Here is a 17,809-nt window from a genome sequence, read left to right on the forward strand (position 1 = left end):
AACGAAACAATGTTCTTTCAGGACCATGGTGCTACACGAAAACAACAGAGAACTACAACTGTTGCGCTGCCTCTCATTGCTTTCTGGGTTTGGTATTCTCATGTTTACACTTCTCATCTTTGGAGGGGTCACTTTCATCCGACTTTTTTTTAGGAATCAAATGAATGACATTGTGGTCTGACCGGCCAAGCGGAGGGTCGCATTCAGATCTATAAGCCCCTGGCACATTCCCATAGCACTGATCCAGGGTGTTACCGTATTTCCACTTTGAAACAGTCCATTTTAAATGAGCCTTGGCCCACAGGACACGATGGCGCTTCTGGACCATGTTCACATATGGCTTCCTTTTTGCATGATAGAGCTTTAGTTGGCATCTGCAGATGGCACGGTGGATTGTGTTTACCGACAATGGTTTCTGAAAGTATTCCTGGGCCCATTTAGTAAAGTCAATGACAGAATCATGCCGATGAGTGATGCAGTGTCGTCTGAGGGCCCGAAGACCACGGGCATCCAGCAAAGGCTTGTCCCTTACGCACAGAGACTTCTCCAGTTTCTCTGAATCTATTGATGTTGTTATGCACTGTAGATGATGAGGCTTGCAATGCCTTTAAAAACAACGTTCCTCAACGTCAAATTGCAAAGTATTGCCACTGCATGGGATTTATATAAGTGTACTCCTGTTACGCAAGACGCATGTCAGCCAGTCAGAAAGGATCTGTGTGTTACAGGGATATCTCCAAGGTCTGCTCTCTTTCCAGAAAATCACATGACTCTCAGGAAAAAGGCCACAAGGGGTGGGGGGACAGATGACTTCCAACACGTGATCTGTGGATGACCAATGAATGTTGACTGCATGCATAGCTTATCTTATTTTAACATGAGAGGGCTATATATATTATTTTCATTTGGGCATGTTTTGCTGCCAGAGGAAGAATGTGTTCCTCCAGCTGATCATAATATTCTAAAGACAGCCATTATTCACCATCTGTGATCATGTAATTACAACTGTTACCAGTGTCTTCCTCTGATGCAGTACATTTCTAAGACAGACAATTGAAAAATTATTAAATGCTCAAAAGTCAAGAGGAACTACACAAAACACCAATCACCACAATGGTGACTTCAACTGTTTGTTCCTCTTTCATATAGTGATTTTACTTAATAACATCAGCTGTCATCGTCACTAATGCTCAATCATTCCTTAATAATCTCATGAACTCCAGCACTGCTTTGGTGTTATTTTAACACTCTGTAGTGTGGACACACATGAACACTGAGCACTGATATTCTAACTCAGGGAATTTTGAGATGTATCATTCAACCTTTAGCTGTTTTTTAAACCAGAAAGTTAGTGATTCTTAACATTTAAAGGATATTCAATGAATGTTTTCTCCCAACATTATGAGAACATTCAACAAATACTAATGGCAATATGCGGTGAGTTCATGAACATTGTTTTGAAAGTGTTTAATTCTAACTCTTACTTAAATGTATATAACATTTAGGAGAAAAGTCAGGAACATGCCCACATTCCAAGGATGTTATTTAAAAAGCACACACTCACTCCTCTCACACACACACACACACACGTTTTATGGATGTTCTACGATTGCTAAATGTTTTCCCCCAACATTATGAGGACATTCTACAAACAATGTATAAATAATATTTATGTGCTAATTTTTTGAGAACATCATTGAAGAACAGAACACATTAAACACATGTGTTCTGTTAACGTTACTGAAAGAATGTTTGTTCAGAACTTTGAAAACCTTGGCAGAATGTTGGCAAAAGTTATGTGAATGTTCTCTGTTGTGATCCTTTCACTAACGTTCACAATTTATTATTATTATTATTGAAAATGTTTGTATTAACTAAATTAGAATCCATACAAAATGCACATATGATGGAATGACATTGTGTAATTAGGATATTAGGATATTGGAGAAATTAAACACTACAGATAAAAAGAGACAAAACTGACATATTTAATTATGGTGGTGGTTGATGGTATGGTGATGGTTTTCCTAAAAAGGAGCTATGCATAGTGCAATCATCATGTTTTCATCAGTTCTTTGAGTATTCTTATAAAAAAGATTACAATAAAACAACACTTGCTGGAGTTTCCTGGAGATGCATATTCAATATTTCAAAATAACACCAATCTGTGAAGTTGCCAGTACAAAGAAAACATATTGCTAATTGCTACACTGTAATGCTTATTTGAACTTTAATTACGTGTTCAAAAGCTTCTACAGCACATGCATGCAAAATATATAGCTATATAGTGGATCTATCCTGTGTGTCTCTGCTCTGCAGCAAGGATAGTCTTAAAAAAACAGAAGCTATAAAACCCAAGGGTCAAGAGCCCAACTAAAGCAAGCAACAAATCTTATTTTCAAAAAATCATCAACATCTAAACATCTGTTAATTCTTAATAAGAACTTCAGTAGATGTATCACAGAAATAAAGTCAAACTGGTTAGTAATGCTTGAAGCTGCAATGCTTTTGTTGTTGTTGTGAATAAAAGTGTTTCAACCCAATGAGTCTGAAAGAGAACAAAACGGATAAACTGGCACCAAATATAACTAAGAAAAGCAGGAGAAGCCACAATGATTTTCATATAAAATAAATTACTTGTGTCTCAAAGCATGCAGACAAAGCGCAAACCTGTTATCTTGCTTTTGGAGGTGCACTGTGCGTCACATGTCTTATTTATAATAATGGATTCATAATGTTCCCGTTATCCTCTTCATTGCAATCAATAAAATAGTTGATTTGCAAATTAGGTAATTGTGATAACTGCATTAAAATATGAGCACAACATTGATTCTTTAGTTTATTCTTTTAGTTAGTACTTGAGTATGGAAGCCTGTTTCCGCCACTGAATAAAAAAAACAACCTGTTCAACACGAAATACGTTTCTTGTTTCTTGTTGGGGCCACAAGAGAAACATATTATGTAGTAGATTTGTCTCTCGTCGTCTCTGAGAGAATATGTGCCGTTAATGCGTGCGTCGTCAGATTTTACTTTCACTTTCATGGTGAAATCCTTTCCTATTAAAATACTTGATACGGATACGAAAACTCAGAAAATCAAATCTGATCTGATTTTTTTTTTAATATGACAGACGAAAGTTACAGAGGCAGTGTGTAAACGTGATTAGCTGCGTTTCCATCCACCTATTTTTATGCGCATTTTTGAATATCTAATAAAAAACGCTGGATGTAAATGCTAAGATGCGCATAAATTCTAAAAATGTGCATAAAAAACTTTTGAGTAGGATAAACTTTTTTTTAACTATGATGAAAACACATTTACCGAATAAATTCCTCCATGCGCTTCGAAAAAGTCATGTGACTTTGCACTATGAGATAACTCTGCACTATGGACCGATCTCGTTCACAGCATCTATATGTTGTTATGGTCATTCTGAAATAGCTGAGCAAAGTCTGTCGTCAAAGTATTTCTGTATAATTGTCTTACACCACTGCGTTCCCAAACAGCAGCATCCACCTCCGAAAGCATTGACAGCATTTACTGAGTTACGTCTGCTCTCTCTGAGGCGCAAGTCATTTATCATATATGAAAATTATTATATTCAGTGGCTTCTCATATATTCTTAGTGATATTTAGTGCCCAGTTTACCTGGGAGTGACAATTTTGTTCTCTTTGACTCGTTGGATGGAAGCTGTGTTTTATTCGCATATGTTTTATGCAATATTCCAGTTTTGCGCATACGAGAGCCGTCTGCTCTCTACCAATTGATGATCTGTCACTGATTGGTCTGCGCATCGCCGCTTTGTTTTCTCTTCTAAACACCACGTGATTGTCCACCTCTATATATATGCCTGTATATCACTGATGCAGCTTAGCTGCTGCAGCTGGAAAAGGAGACTGTAAACACGATATGTAAGTAGACAAACTTTTCTCTTTAGGGTATTATTTTATTATAACAATTTTAAATGTTTTTATACTGAGATCTTAATATTTGCATTTAATTAAATGCCGAATTACTGCATTGTCAGTTACTCTCCAAATTGATGCACTTTAAATGCTTATTGTTATTAAAAGTGCATTGACAGTGTCTCTTGTGAAAGCTGTGAAAATGACCAATAGACCAATAAACAACCTGAAATAAAAATTATAATAAATAAATAAGGTAACACTTTATTTTGGTAGTCCACTTTAGACATTCTACTAACAGTAACTTTGCAACTACATGTCAACTAGCAGTCATGAGAGTATTAGTAGACTGTCTGCTTAATATCTTCTAACACTTTATTTTGATGGGTCCACAACATACAACATATCAAAATAAAGTGTAACCAAAAATACATACAGATTTTACTTTCACTTTCATGGTGAAATCCTTTCCTATTAAAATACTTGATACGGATACGAAAACTCAGAAAATCAAATCTGATCTGATTTTTTTTTTAATATGACAGACGAAAGTTACAGAGGCAGTGTGTAAACGTGATTAGCTGCGTTTCCATCCACCTATTTTTATGCGCATTTTTGAATATCTAATAAAAAACGCTGGATGTAAATGCTAAGATGCGCATAAATTCTAAAAATGTGCATAAAAAACTTTTGAGTAGGATAAACTTTTTTTTAACTATGATGAAAACACATTTACCGAATAAATTCCTCCATGCGCTTCGAAAAAGTCATGTGACTTTGCACTATGAGATAACTCTGCACTATGGACCGATCTCGTTCACAGCATCTATATGTTGTTATGGTCATTCTGAAATAGCTGAGCAAAGTCTGTCGTCAAAGTATTTCTGTATAATTGTCTTACACCACTGCGTTCCCAAACAGCAGCATCCACCTCCGAAAGCATTGACAGCATTTACTGAGTTACGTCTGCTCTCTCTGAGGCGCAAGTCATTTATCATATATGAAAATTATTATATTCAGTGGCTTCTCATATATTCTTAGTGATATTTAGTGCCCAGTTTACCTGGGAGTGACAATTTTGTTCTCTTTGACTCGTTGGATGGAAGCTGTGTTTTATTCGCATATGTTTTATGCAATATTCCAGTTTTGCGCATACGAGAGCCGTCTGCTCTCTACCAATTGATGATCTGTCACTGATTGGTCTGCGCATCGCCGCTTTGTTTTCTCTTCTAAACACCACGTGATTGTCCACCTCTATATATATGCCTGTATATCACTGATGCAGCTTAGCTGCTGCAGCTGGAAAAGGAGACTGTAAACACGATATGTAAGTAGACAAACTTTTCTCTTTAGGGTATTATTTTATTATAACAATTTTAAATGTTTTTATACTGAGATCTTAATATTTGCATTTAATTAAATGCCGAATTACTGCATTGTCAGTTACTCTCCAAATTGATGCACTTTAAATGCTTATTGTTATTAAAAGTGCATTGACAGTGTCTCTTGTGAAAGCTGTGAAAATGACCAATAGACCAATAAACAACCTGAAATAAAAATTATAATAAATAAATAAGGTAACACTTTATTTCGATAGTCCACTTTAGACATTCTACTAACAGTAACTTTGCAACTACATGTCAACTAGCAGTCATGAGAGTATTAGTAGACTGTCTGCTTAATATCTTCTAACACTTTATTTTGATGGGTCCACAACATACAACATATCAAAATAAAGTGTAACCAAAAATACATACATAAATCATAGCATGAGTGTGGAGCAGAGAGGGGCCTGAGGCAGGAAGTGCTTCACCAGATTTGTTGGACGGCGATGAAAACCAATGTGGAAGTCCTAAATCAAGTCAAGCCAGATATGTCGAATTACCATGCAACGGTTACATTCTTTGGACATGTCATGCAAGCTGATTCATCATTGGACAAATCTACCAAAATCTACCATGCTGGGCATATTCGAACGCAAATAAAGTATACGTAAGTCTGAATCTCACGAGGATTAGTGCACCAGTCAGATAATCCTCACCATCTCTTTTATGAATACTGAGGATTCAAACATACTCGTTCGCTCACATACTGCTGTCTGCCTACTATATAGTAGGGAAGTATGCGGTTTCAAATGCAGCAAATAACTGGCTTCCGGTTCCGAAGCTGCTGGCGCAGTTGGAAATATCTCGATTTATCAACATTACTTTGGCTACGATTTAAAATGACTGGGAAAAAATATATAAAAAAGTTATTTATTTATTTATTTTTTACTGTGTATTCTGAAAATATATTCATATATTTAAAATATGTATTTTTGAAAATATTTTATATTTAAATAAATTGTAAAAAAAATATACAAAAAATGGCCAAGAAATATATTTGCTAAAATATGTTTCAAAATATATTTACATAAATATATTTTCTACTAATTTTCTGTATATTTTTGAAAATATTTATACATTTAAAAATACACAAAACAATTGCCAAAATATATTTCTAGAAAATATACTTATACTTAATATATTTTATTAGTAGAAAATATATTTACTTTTGAAAATATATTTTAATACATATTTTAAAAGCATTTAAACTATATATTTTGACCTGTATATAATTGTTACGGGGCTGACGAGACGGGAGACGTGCGGATCCAAGTACAAAGCTTTATTAATAGACATGGTAGAGACAGGCAAGGGTCAGATAATGGTAACAGGTATGTAGGAGGCAAGACACCAGAATATTCCTAGGGCTAGCGTGGGTCTACGATCGGCGAACAGGATCAATAGGGCGAGACTAGAGGGATAAGTCCAGGTCCAAGGCAAGGTCCAGGCAGGGCAAACAGTATCAGAATAGGACAAGACGAGAGGGGGAATCCGAGATACACAGGCAAAGATAAGGACACGAGGAAACAGAAAAGGCAAGACTAAGCTAAGTCTATGAAAAGTAAACAGGCTCCGTAGAGTAGCTATCGCTAAGAGAGTGATAAATGCTATACAATACTCGGCAGCTTGACGGGGATCAGAGTGAGTGTTATATAGGGAAGGTGTGATTGATAACAGCTGTGTGCAATCAGTGCTGTGTGCAATCAACTGTGTGTGTGTGTGTGTGTAATCAGTGCAATGGATGATGGGAACTGTAGTCCGGGTGAAGTGCAACAGTGGTGTGGTGCAAGAGTTCATAGTAGTGGGAGAGTGACCTCTGGTGGCAAGCAAACGGAAGTTCATAGACCGGATTCGTGACAATAATCTCTATTTCATTCCAAGAAAATGCATTTTCTTGCCGTTGAAATTCATTGAGAAAGCTGTGTGCAATCAACTGTGTGTGTGTGTGTGTGTAATCAGTGCAATGGATGATGGGAACTGTAGTCCGGGTGAAGTGCAACAGTGGTGTGGTGCAAGAGTTCATAGTAGTGGGAGAGTGACCTCTGGTGGCAAGCAGACGGAAGTTCATAGACCGGATTCGTGACAATAATCTCTATTTCATTCCAAGAAAATGCATTTTTTTGCCGTTGAAATTCATTGAGAAATATATTTTGGTGAAAGCTGAAACGAAATATATTTACTATTTCAAAAATATATTTCATTGAGCATCACTGTTTGTGACATATACTTAGTATATATTTAAAACATATTTTGGCCACAAAAAAAAAAAGAAGCCATATGGGTTAAAAGTTGCATCCAAGAAATAATACAGAAATTGAATATTCAAATGTAAAATAAAACACTACATAATTTTTAAATGCATGACATAAATATAGACTTATAGTGCTTATTGAAGCTTCTAGTCAAGAGCAGTAAGTGATTATTAAGGAAAATGAAGGAAAATCCAAACCTGTGACTGAACTGATTCACCGACATCAGAATCAGCTTTATTCACCAAGTGTGCGCAAACCACAACAAATTCCTCGTGTGTTTGCGCATTGATGCACTGAGAAGAGATCCAGGCAGACAAAGTCTTTCCGTAAAAGTGTAGTTTATTAAAAATCTATTATCATAAGTATAAGTGATGAAGATTACAGATGATTAACATCATTAACATAACAAGATGTAGCTTTTATATGTCTACTGAAGGGAAAATATACCACGTAGACCATTGTTTTGTCAAATGAAGGAAAACAAAATGTAAAAGGTACTGGATGACCTGCATTAAACTTCAAGGAGTATTCTAGAAGATATAAATGAGTATAACTCAATAACCTATAAAAATGTAATATAATATTCAGAGATTGTAAATCATAGCCACAATCATAATAGAATCGTAATATGAATATACTTGTAAAAATACATAACTGAAAAAACAAATATGAATGCATATATGAAAAGATAATAAAACATACTCATAAGAGAACATTTGTATATTCCCACACACCACGCGTCATGTCGACAGATAAGCTTGATTAAAATCACACTCTTATGATCGTTTTCTTTGGGTTTTCCTGGCAATCTCAAGTCCTTCAGATAAAAACCAGTCTGCAGGCTTTCATAGACAAACTAGGATTCCTGTTTCACGTTTCCTCACAAGCTGTTCACTCACTGGCAATGAAAAGTGAGTAATACATGAAAATGCTTACATACAGCCTCTATAAAAATGTCATTTTATCCATAGAAATAAAAGGTAATGTCACCTGTTCTTTTGTAAAGTAATGACATTCAGTGAGCAATATCTAACAGTGTATATTGCTAAATATTTAGCTTATATATATATATATGCATGTATATTACATATTTTAATTTTTTTTAAATTGGATTCAAACATGAGTGGATTAAGATGAATCCGCCTCTGAATCCAAAAAAGTTCTTGAATTATTTGGGAATTAATTATATGGAATATATGTCTTTTTTTTTTTTTTTTAAATACAAAATACAGTCTCTGTAATTAACTAATGAATTACAAATAGCATCTGGTAATGTTCTGTGTAGAAAATTACAAATGACAAAACACTCAAAAGTAATTAAATACATATTAGAATACGTTTAAAGTAGGATTTTAGAATAACAGGAAAGTCCTCAAAAATGTCATAATGTTTCCACATGAGACGACTTTTAAACAATATTGAAGTTTCTGTATCTGCTGGACACTTGTTGGTTTCTTTTCTGTGCTATACGGCTCAAGTCATATGTATATAATGATAATAATAATAATAATAAAGTTTAGTTTTGTAAAGAAAGAAAGAGACATGTAAGCATTATCATGGAGTGTGTTTGTCTAAACTAATGGACTTGTTGTGACTTGTATATTAGCAGCACGTTGCACGTTTCCATCTTCTCCACGCAATGTCACTGTGATTTCACTGGCTATTGCATTCTGTCCCACATTGGGTCTGCGTTCTATGAAAGTCAGCCCAGAGTTTCGCTGAATCTCTTCAATGGTCCTGTAAATATCTGTACTTAGATTTTCCCCAGGGAGATTCCCATTGGGCATCTTACAGCATTGCAGCTGATTTACTGTCCCATCCTCATTCTCCTCAATTATCACCTTAAAGAAGTGGCTTGGCAGCCGTTTCCCTTCCAGCGTTCGAGGAACCATATCTCTTAGGTAAAGTGGTCCAGAGTACACATGGACATTGCGGATATTATTTTGAGCTGTGGCTGCTTCTCGACAGTCACGCTCCAACGTTCTCCACGGGCCTGTGTTTAAAGTTCTATGCTGTGGTACTTTGTTGTCGATCACATTAGCATCATCAATGGCTTCCCAACACCACCAGTGATTGGCAGCCGCAGCGAGATGACCTCTGTGATAGGTTTGTCTAAATGGTGATGCCTCCGCAGGATTCTCAGGTGTAGTATCCCTGTTCAGTATCTCATACACCCAGTTAGCATTCCTGGTTTGATGGTTGAAGGACATGACGTAAGATTTTCTTTTCCTTATTTCATTAAACATATTTTCAGTTTCAGGAACTCCATCTATTAATTTATAGCGAGATTCGATGTTTCTAAATTGTTCTCCTACTCTTTCTTCATTGTGAATCATTAAAAAGCGTGGGATACGTATGTAGATGGTTTCCCTACAGTTATTATTTTGTGTATTTATTAATGCTCCAGCAGGCCTGTCATGTCTATTGGAATCAGCGGGATTATTCCCAGTGCTCTGACTCCGGACTGTATTTGGTGTCCCAGTGCAGCTCTGACTGACACCACCTGTTTGCCCAGAGCTAGATGTTTGGTGGCTTCCTCCAGAATGCTGCTTATTAACACCCCCCAGCAACACCCGATTCCTCCTGTGCTGGATATTGTTTACATTCATCACAAATTAAACTTTTCATCACCTGCACCATTGTCACAAAAGCCCAGTGTGCTTGGTGTTTTTTGTCCATTAATTTTGTTACGTTAAAAGCTTCTTCAATAACATCAGCTTTCCAATGTTCATGCAGTGTTTTAATCGTCATTTTCCCTAGAACCTGTTTTTTAGCTTCACGTAAGCAATCAAACCCATTTAAAAATGCTAATAAATCTTTAGCTATGTGATATAAACTGGCATCAGGTGGGTTTCTTCCCCCTTCTTCGCTTTTGCCATTTTCAGAAGACATCTTGATGCAACAGAAATGTTCAGTCTTGATCTTGAGTCTTAATCTGCTGTTATTTGTTCTCCAGCATCTTCAACCAAGAATCTTCTCTTCGGGGCTAATATACAGTAATGTGTGCTTCTGGGGAGGAAAAAAAAAACTTTGTGTCAATTCTGTTAATTCAGGAGTCAGGACTGAAGTCGATGCAGTAAAGACTGAGATCTGTCAGATCAAACAGAAACGTCTGCTGCTCTGATTTTACATCAATTCTGTTACACAAACACATCCAAAAATATATATTCAAAGACAGCACTGATCTTCATTATTATAGGTCAGTGGTACACTGTAAAAACAAATCCAAATTTCCTGCAGAAATATCGGCATGAGAAATTAATAGTAAAATTAAACATTTTGTTTAGAGATCAGACTGAGTGGTATCAGTGAATCAGGCCACGACATGACAACTAAACTATCACTGAAAATTGATCAACATTACAGTGATCCGACTCGGAAGTTTCAAACCCTCAGATCTTACTTCAGGAGAACGTTTTCATTCAGACTTATTCCATTACATCTTTAAATACCCAAGTAATATGAAGAATACAAATTATTTCAAGAAAATATTTGCCATGTGCAATTCAAATAGGCTATGTGTAAATTATTTGTCTATCACATCATATTAATATTCATACTGGCATTCAATTCCACAGTTAAATGGATAAATTAATTTATCACAGGTAGAAATTCAACACACTTTTATTTAGGCTTTTATTTGTGCACGTAACATGAAAATATATATGTAATGTGTGGTGGCGAACAAGAAACATCGATGTTCTGCTGCGTGTTGCTTTATTTAAAGGCAGTAACTCTGTATATACTGATGCAGTACATAGAGTTACATTCATTTATGCATGTGTGCTAGTTCTGGTTAACTGCAAAAGATGCACATTTTACAGTGAATGGGTTTGTTAGTAATAACTCAGGAAAAACATGTAAAATAATAATGTTTTTTTGTAAAATGTTTAATGGAAATTTCTGTTGATGTTTATTGCCCTTTATTCAAATTATGATATTTTACTTTAATTTCATGTTTGTTTGTTTTTTCGGCAGCCATAGCCGTGTTTTAAGCTTTTTTATTATTATTATTTTCACAGCACTATAGTTTCGTTTATTGATTTATAAAGCACATTTTAAACAACAAATGTCAAAACCAAAGTGCTGTAAAAGAAATATAAAACATATTTAAAACAAATTAAAAGACTACACACATAAACCGTATTTTTAGGCAAGCAACAGATATGGGTGTCACTTCAAAATATTTTAATAGGACTTAATTTGTATTTAACATGATCACACTTTTAATATAGGGTGGCCATATGCGCCGTTCATACGGGACACTTCCTGACCAGGATTTTAATATTGCCTAAAACATCCAAAGCAGTTTGACCAATAACATGCAGGTATTGTACATAATCGACCAATCGTGGGGCTGCGCGTGAGAAGGTGAGATCTACAGGAAACGATCAAAGCGATGCAAATATGTGCACGTGTTTGTTCGTTCCTTTGACTCGAAGCGTCGCTGCACACCGATCAAAAAAGACACCAAAGTAGGTGTGAGAGCGATTCAAAAGTATAAGGAGCTGTCTGCTCTGCTCTCTATAGCTCTCATGAATGTCACACAACGATCAACCTGCACAGTGCAAACAGCCGAAACCTGGCTATTTTAGGCAATATTAAAATCCTGGCCGGGACCTTTATTTAATTTCCACATTATTTAAACAGTGAATAAATTATATGTCTACCAAAAGCCAACCAACAATATTTCCATTACCAATGACTTCAGTCTAGCACAAATTTAAGCACTCTCAAAAAAACTCCCATTATTATTTACATTTACATTTTTACATTTAATAATTTAGCAGACGCTTTTATCCAAAGCGACTTACAAATGAGAACAATTTGTCCAAAAATATATCAGAGCAACGAGAGACCAACAGTATACAAGTGCCATGACAAGTCTCAGTCTAGCACAGTACACGGAGCTAGGTTTTATTATTAAATAATAGAATGGAATAGAACAGAACAGAATAGGTAAGTGCTACTATTAGTTGGTCAGGTGCTGGCGAAAAATATGTCTTTAGATGTTTTTTCAAAAATGGCTAAAGACTCAGCTGTTCGAATTGAGATCGGGAGGTCATTCCACCAGCCGGGCACAGTCCAGGAAAAGGTCAGTGAGAGTGATTTTGTGCCTCTTTGGGATGTCACCACAAGGCGCCGTTCACTTGCAGAACGCAGGCTTCTGGAGGGTGCATAAGTTTGAACTAGTGAGTTTAGGTATATTGGTGCAGCGCCAGTGGTTGTCTTGTAGGCAAGCATCAGTACCTTGAATGTGATGCGAGCTGCTACTGGTAGCCAGTGCAACCTGATGAGGAGAGGAGTAACGTGAGCTATTTTTGGCTCATTGAAGACCACTCTCGCTTCTGCATTCTGGATCAGTTGCAGAGGCTTGAAAGTGCATGCGGGAAGGCCCGCCAAGAGAGCATTACAATAGTCCAGTCTGGAGAGAATAAGAGCTTGGACAAAAAGTTGTGTGGCTTGCTCTGACAGGAAGGGTCTAATCTTCCTAAGGTTGTATATGGCAAATCTGCAGGACAGGGCCGTTGTAGCAATGTGGTCGGTGAAGCTTAACTGATCATCAATCACAACTCCAAGGTTTCTGGCGATCCTGGAAGGAGTTATGGTTGATGAACCCAGCTGTATAGAGCATGTAAGAGCCATAATTTGAATAATTACATTTAACATTAAAGTTAGAAGTGCATGAGTAGGTATAATTTGAATGTGTTTGGATGTATATGTATATTTGTTAAAAACCCTCCCATGTTTATTCTGTAATGGTTTGCTTCGTTTTATTATTGGACTGTCTTTAAGCGCCTTTTTTGGCGCCCCTTTTGTAAGAAAGAAAGAAAGACGGAGCTACACAGTTTTTTGACCGGTCTTTATTTTGGTTCTGTTTATTGAGCAAGAACATCCAGTAAACGATTGAAATTTGAACGAAAACCCGAGGCAATTCTTTGCCCGAGAGAACAAGAAGACAAATTATTGGGTTCCACTTTATATTAAGTGTCCCTAATACCTGTGTACTTACATAGTAACAAGATGTGTATGTAGTATGTAACCACAGTGTAAGTACACATTGGTACATAGTATTTACAGCTGTAATGTTTGTGTAACTACACATATGTAACAGCCCACTGAATGGTATGTGTAAGTACAAATGTGTAACAGGACTAACAGCACTTTTTGTTAAAGGAAGTGTTATACTTAGATTAGATTTATCATGTAATTACTCTGATGTTACACAGCAGTGGCCAGTAAGTTAGGCTTTACATATAAATTGTGGTTGGTGTCCAGAATGTTACACTTTATATTAAGTGGACAGTTCCTGAGGAGTTACCATGTAAGTACACTGGTATTACAGCGGTGCACCAACTCCAACTCCTCCCACTTTACATATCCCCAAAGCCTAATGCATAGGCAGCTGACGAGAAAATTAATCGATTTAAGAATAAAAGACAAGGGAAACTGGCACAATTAACACGCAAAACGAAGGACATTGACCGATTAATGCAAGACAGAGAAGATGTGAAAACTGTTGAAAAGGAACTGAATGTCTTTTGCCAGATCTTATGTCAGTTTGAAGAGTTGAATGCTGAAATGTTACTCATGTTGTCTGATGATGATGGGGAAAAAGATCAGACCAAGATTGAACATTTTCAGCAGTTTAGGAAATTAGTCTGATGAGCATTAACCTCAAGATGAAGACGACGATGGTGTCAAACCAAGTGATAGTGTGTCAGAAGTGATGGCTCCTCGTGATGGAAGGAAAAGTGGATCTGTGACAAGTAGTTCTGTGGCATCTTCAACCAGTTTTGCTCGTGTCAAGGCACAGGCTAAGCGTGCAGCACTTTTAGCCCGGGTATCTGCTTTAAGAAAGAGGCAAGAATTAGAGGCTGAAGAGTTGAGATTGAAAGCCAAAAGAGAACATCTTGAACTGGATACAGAAATTGCTGTATCAAATGCTGAACTCAAAGTGTTAAAAGAGTATGAAGACGGTCAAGATGGCATGAATGATTATTACAGGTCACAGACTGGGTCACAAGCTGGTGATTCATTCAAAGGCCGAAAGGAACGTCAAGTTCAGCCAATATCTAACCCATGTAGAAAGTCTGAGCCTATGTCAAGCACCCATGATTGGAGCTCTATCCAGAGACCATCTCAACAAACCACAGATCATGGTAACTCTCAACAGTCAACTGATGATGGCAGATATCAGCTCAAAGTGATGCAACGCCAAAATGAGATAACTGAATTGTTGATAAAGCAGCATAGCTTATTCCAGTTACCTCAAAGAGATGTACCAATATTCTCTAGAGATCCTCTTGCCTATATTTCTTTCATAAGGGCATTCGAGCATGTGATTGATAACAAGACTAATAACTAATAACAGGTTATACTATCTTGAACAGTTCACAAATTGTGAACCACAAGCTCTTGTTCGCAGCTGTGAACATATGAGTCCTGCTAAGGGATATAAAGAAGCTAAATGTCTCCTTCAGCAGCATTATGGCAATGAGCTGAAGATAGCTACAGCTTACCTTGAGAAAGCTCTAAAATGGCCACAAATCAAAGCAGAGGACAGTAAGGGAATGAAGACCTACGCCTTATTCCTTATTGGATGTAGAAATACCATGGCTGATGTTGAATTCATGGATGAGATGAACAATCCAACAAACATGAGAACAGTAATTTCAAAACTTCCTTTCAGATTCAGAGAACGTTGGAGAAACAGCCTTTGATGTCCAGCAACGAAATGGAAGAAGAGCCACATTTGAAGATTTGGTCAACTTTATTGACTTAAAGGGATACTCCACCCCAAAATGAAAATTTTGTCATTAATCACTTACCCCCATGTCGTTCCAAACCCGTAAAAGCTTCGTTCGTCTTCGGAAACACAATTTAAGATATTTTTGATGAAAACTGGGAGGCTTGTGACTGTCCCATTGACTGCCAAGTAAATTACACTGTCAAGGTCCAGAAAAGTATGAAAAGCATAGTCAGAATAGTCCATCTGCCATCAGTGGTTCAACCGTAACGTTATGAAGCGGCGAGAATACTTTTTGTACACAAAGAAAAATAAAATAACGACTTTATTCAACAATTGTTCTCCTCTGTGTCTCTCCGCATCACCGTAGCACCATTTTGGAGAATATGAGCTGAACGCAGGTAGCGTATGCTCTTCTGTGTGCGATGAGGGCTGATATTGAATCAACGTTTTATCAGGTTCGAGTACCTATTGAGGATGCGGACTTCCTGAGGTTCCTCTGGTGGCTGGACGGCAACCTGGATCAAGATGAAGAGGAGTACAGGATGCTACACATGTTTGGTGCAACCTCTTCACTGAGTCGTTCTTGTTACGCTCTTCAAAGGACAGCAGAAGATGGAATCAACGACACTACTCCAGAAGCAGCTCAGACATTCTTGAAAATTTTTTACGTTGATGATTGCCTTAAATCAGTGGCAACTGAAGAACAAGCAGTCATTCTTGCAAGAGACATCAGAGCGCTTTGTAATCGAGGTGGCTTCCATTTGACAAAATGGACTAGTAATAGCAGAACTGTACTTTCGTCCATACCTGAAGAGGAACGAGCCACTGACGTGAAAGACTTAGATCTGGACAGCGGGTTGCTTCCCATGGAAAGAGCACTGGGAATTCTATGGTGTACGGAGAACGACAAGTTTAATTTCAAGATTGAAGTGCAAAACAAACCGCTTACCAGAAGAGGTATATTGTCAGTTGTTTGCTCAGTTTACGATCCTCTTGGGTTCCTAGCATCATTTGTGCAACCGGCAATGCTCATTCTGGGGGACCTGTATAGAGAGAAAATAGCATGGGATGAGGATTTTGTAGAGAAAAAGGCTAAGAGGTGGCTGTCCTGGCTGGAAGATTTGCATAAACTTGCAAACTTCAGTGTGAGTAGATGTATTAAACCTGCAGGGTTCGGGCATGTCAAGACCTTTCAATTGCATCACTTTGCAGATGCTAGCAAGAACGGATACGGGACTGTCACATACCTCTTGTTGACAAATGATCACGATCAACGGAGCTGCATGTTCATGATGGGAAAGTCCAGAGTGGCACCACTCAAGCAGGTTACTATTCCAAGAATGGAATTGACAGCAGCCACCATCGCAGTCAAAATGGATAGGATGCTGAGAGAGGAGCTTCAAATCGATCTTGAGGAGTCAAATTTTTGGGCTGATAGCACCACAGTGCTGAGATATATCGAGAACGACTCCACAAGATTCAAGACGTTTGTTGCAAACCGAGTCTCATTAATTAGAGAAGCTTCCAAACCTTCTCAATGGAGGTATGTGAGCTCTGCAGATAATCCTGTGGACCAAGCTTCGAGAGGCCTAAATGCGGACAATTGATCGAAGCAAAAACTGGATCAAAGGACCTAGTTTCCTGCTGAAGCCACAATGTGAGTGGCCAGTTCGACCTGAACATTCAATGTAATTTGCAGATGATGACAGCAAGCTTAAAAAGGTTTCCACTGTTAACGTAATATGCACTCAGAACAGTAAGGAAGGTCTAGAATGTCTTGTTCGTTATTATTCATGCTGGTGTAGCCAATTGATTGTGACTTTTATATTTTATTTAATATCATTTACTTTATAGGATATTATTTTATATTGTTTGTGTTGAAAGATATTTTTTGAAAGTGTTAACTTCATCAAAACTTGTATATAATGTTTATTTTTGATAATTGCGATTTCATGTTTAGTTTCAATGGTTCCAGTTGGGAGTTCCTACCAATTGTTGTAGGTGGGGTCTTAATTAGTGGCGCACCTTAGGAAGAGGTATCGCTTATCCTTTAAGCATTCGCGCTCAGTCTCACTGTGAATGCGGACGGGAAGCATGGTATCTTTCGCTCTCTCATATATATATAGGTCCTATTTGCTCGTGCAGTCTTATTCAGTGACACAGCATAATTGTATCAAAAGAAGTTTATTTCACATAATATTTACATACATTTTTCATGAAGTATTTGCATGATGGAATGTTGCAAGTATGCAGAGTGTTTTTGTATTAACTGTTATGTTACATTGTTATATTTCGTGAAATACTGTTTTATTTTGTTGTCTAGTATATGTGCAATGTGTATCGCTTCTCCTTTAAGCATTCGCGCTCAGTCTCACTGTGAATGCGGACCGGAAGCACGGGAGTGAGAGAGTAGGCCTATCGGTGTGTTTGTACTAATTTTGTCTCATACTACTCTTCTTTAAAGGGGAATAAATTCCATCACTCATTTCATCCATGTGTGGTCGTGCTTCTGT

General features: G+C 37.2%; 1 protein-coding gene across 1 annotated transcript; it reads right to left on the reverse strand.

Moving 5' to 3' along the window:
* Positions 1 to 8,813: 8,813 nt before the first annotated feature.
* On the reverse strand, positions 8,814 to 16,840 carry LOC107572759 (endonuclease G, mitochondrial-like). Its single transcript, XM_016259197.1, has 2 exons — positions 16,246 to 16,840; positions 8,814 to 10,552 (listed from the first exon to the last, which is right to left on the reverse strand). Exon 2 carries the CDS (start codon positions 10,150 to 10,152, stop codon positions 9,115 to 9,117), a length of 1,038 nt encoding a protein of 345 aa, XP_016114683.1. The 5' UTR covers positions 10,153 to 10,552; positions 16,246 to 16,840; the 3' UTR covers positions 8,814 to 9,114.
* Between the last annotated feature and the right edge of the window lie 969 nt (positions 16,841 to 17,809).

This window comes from Sinocyclocheilus grahami, unplaced genomic scaffold (assembly GCF_001515645.1).
Source record: "Sinocyclocheilus grahami isolate Dianchi unplaced genomic scaffold, SAMN03320097.WGS_v1.1 scaffold1810.1, whole genome shotgun sequence".
Classification (NCBI taxonomy): Eukaryota; Metazoa; Chordata; class Actinopteri; order Cypriniformes; family Cyprinidae; genus Sinocyclocheilus; species Sinocyclocheilus grahami.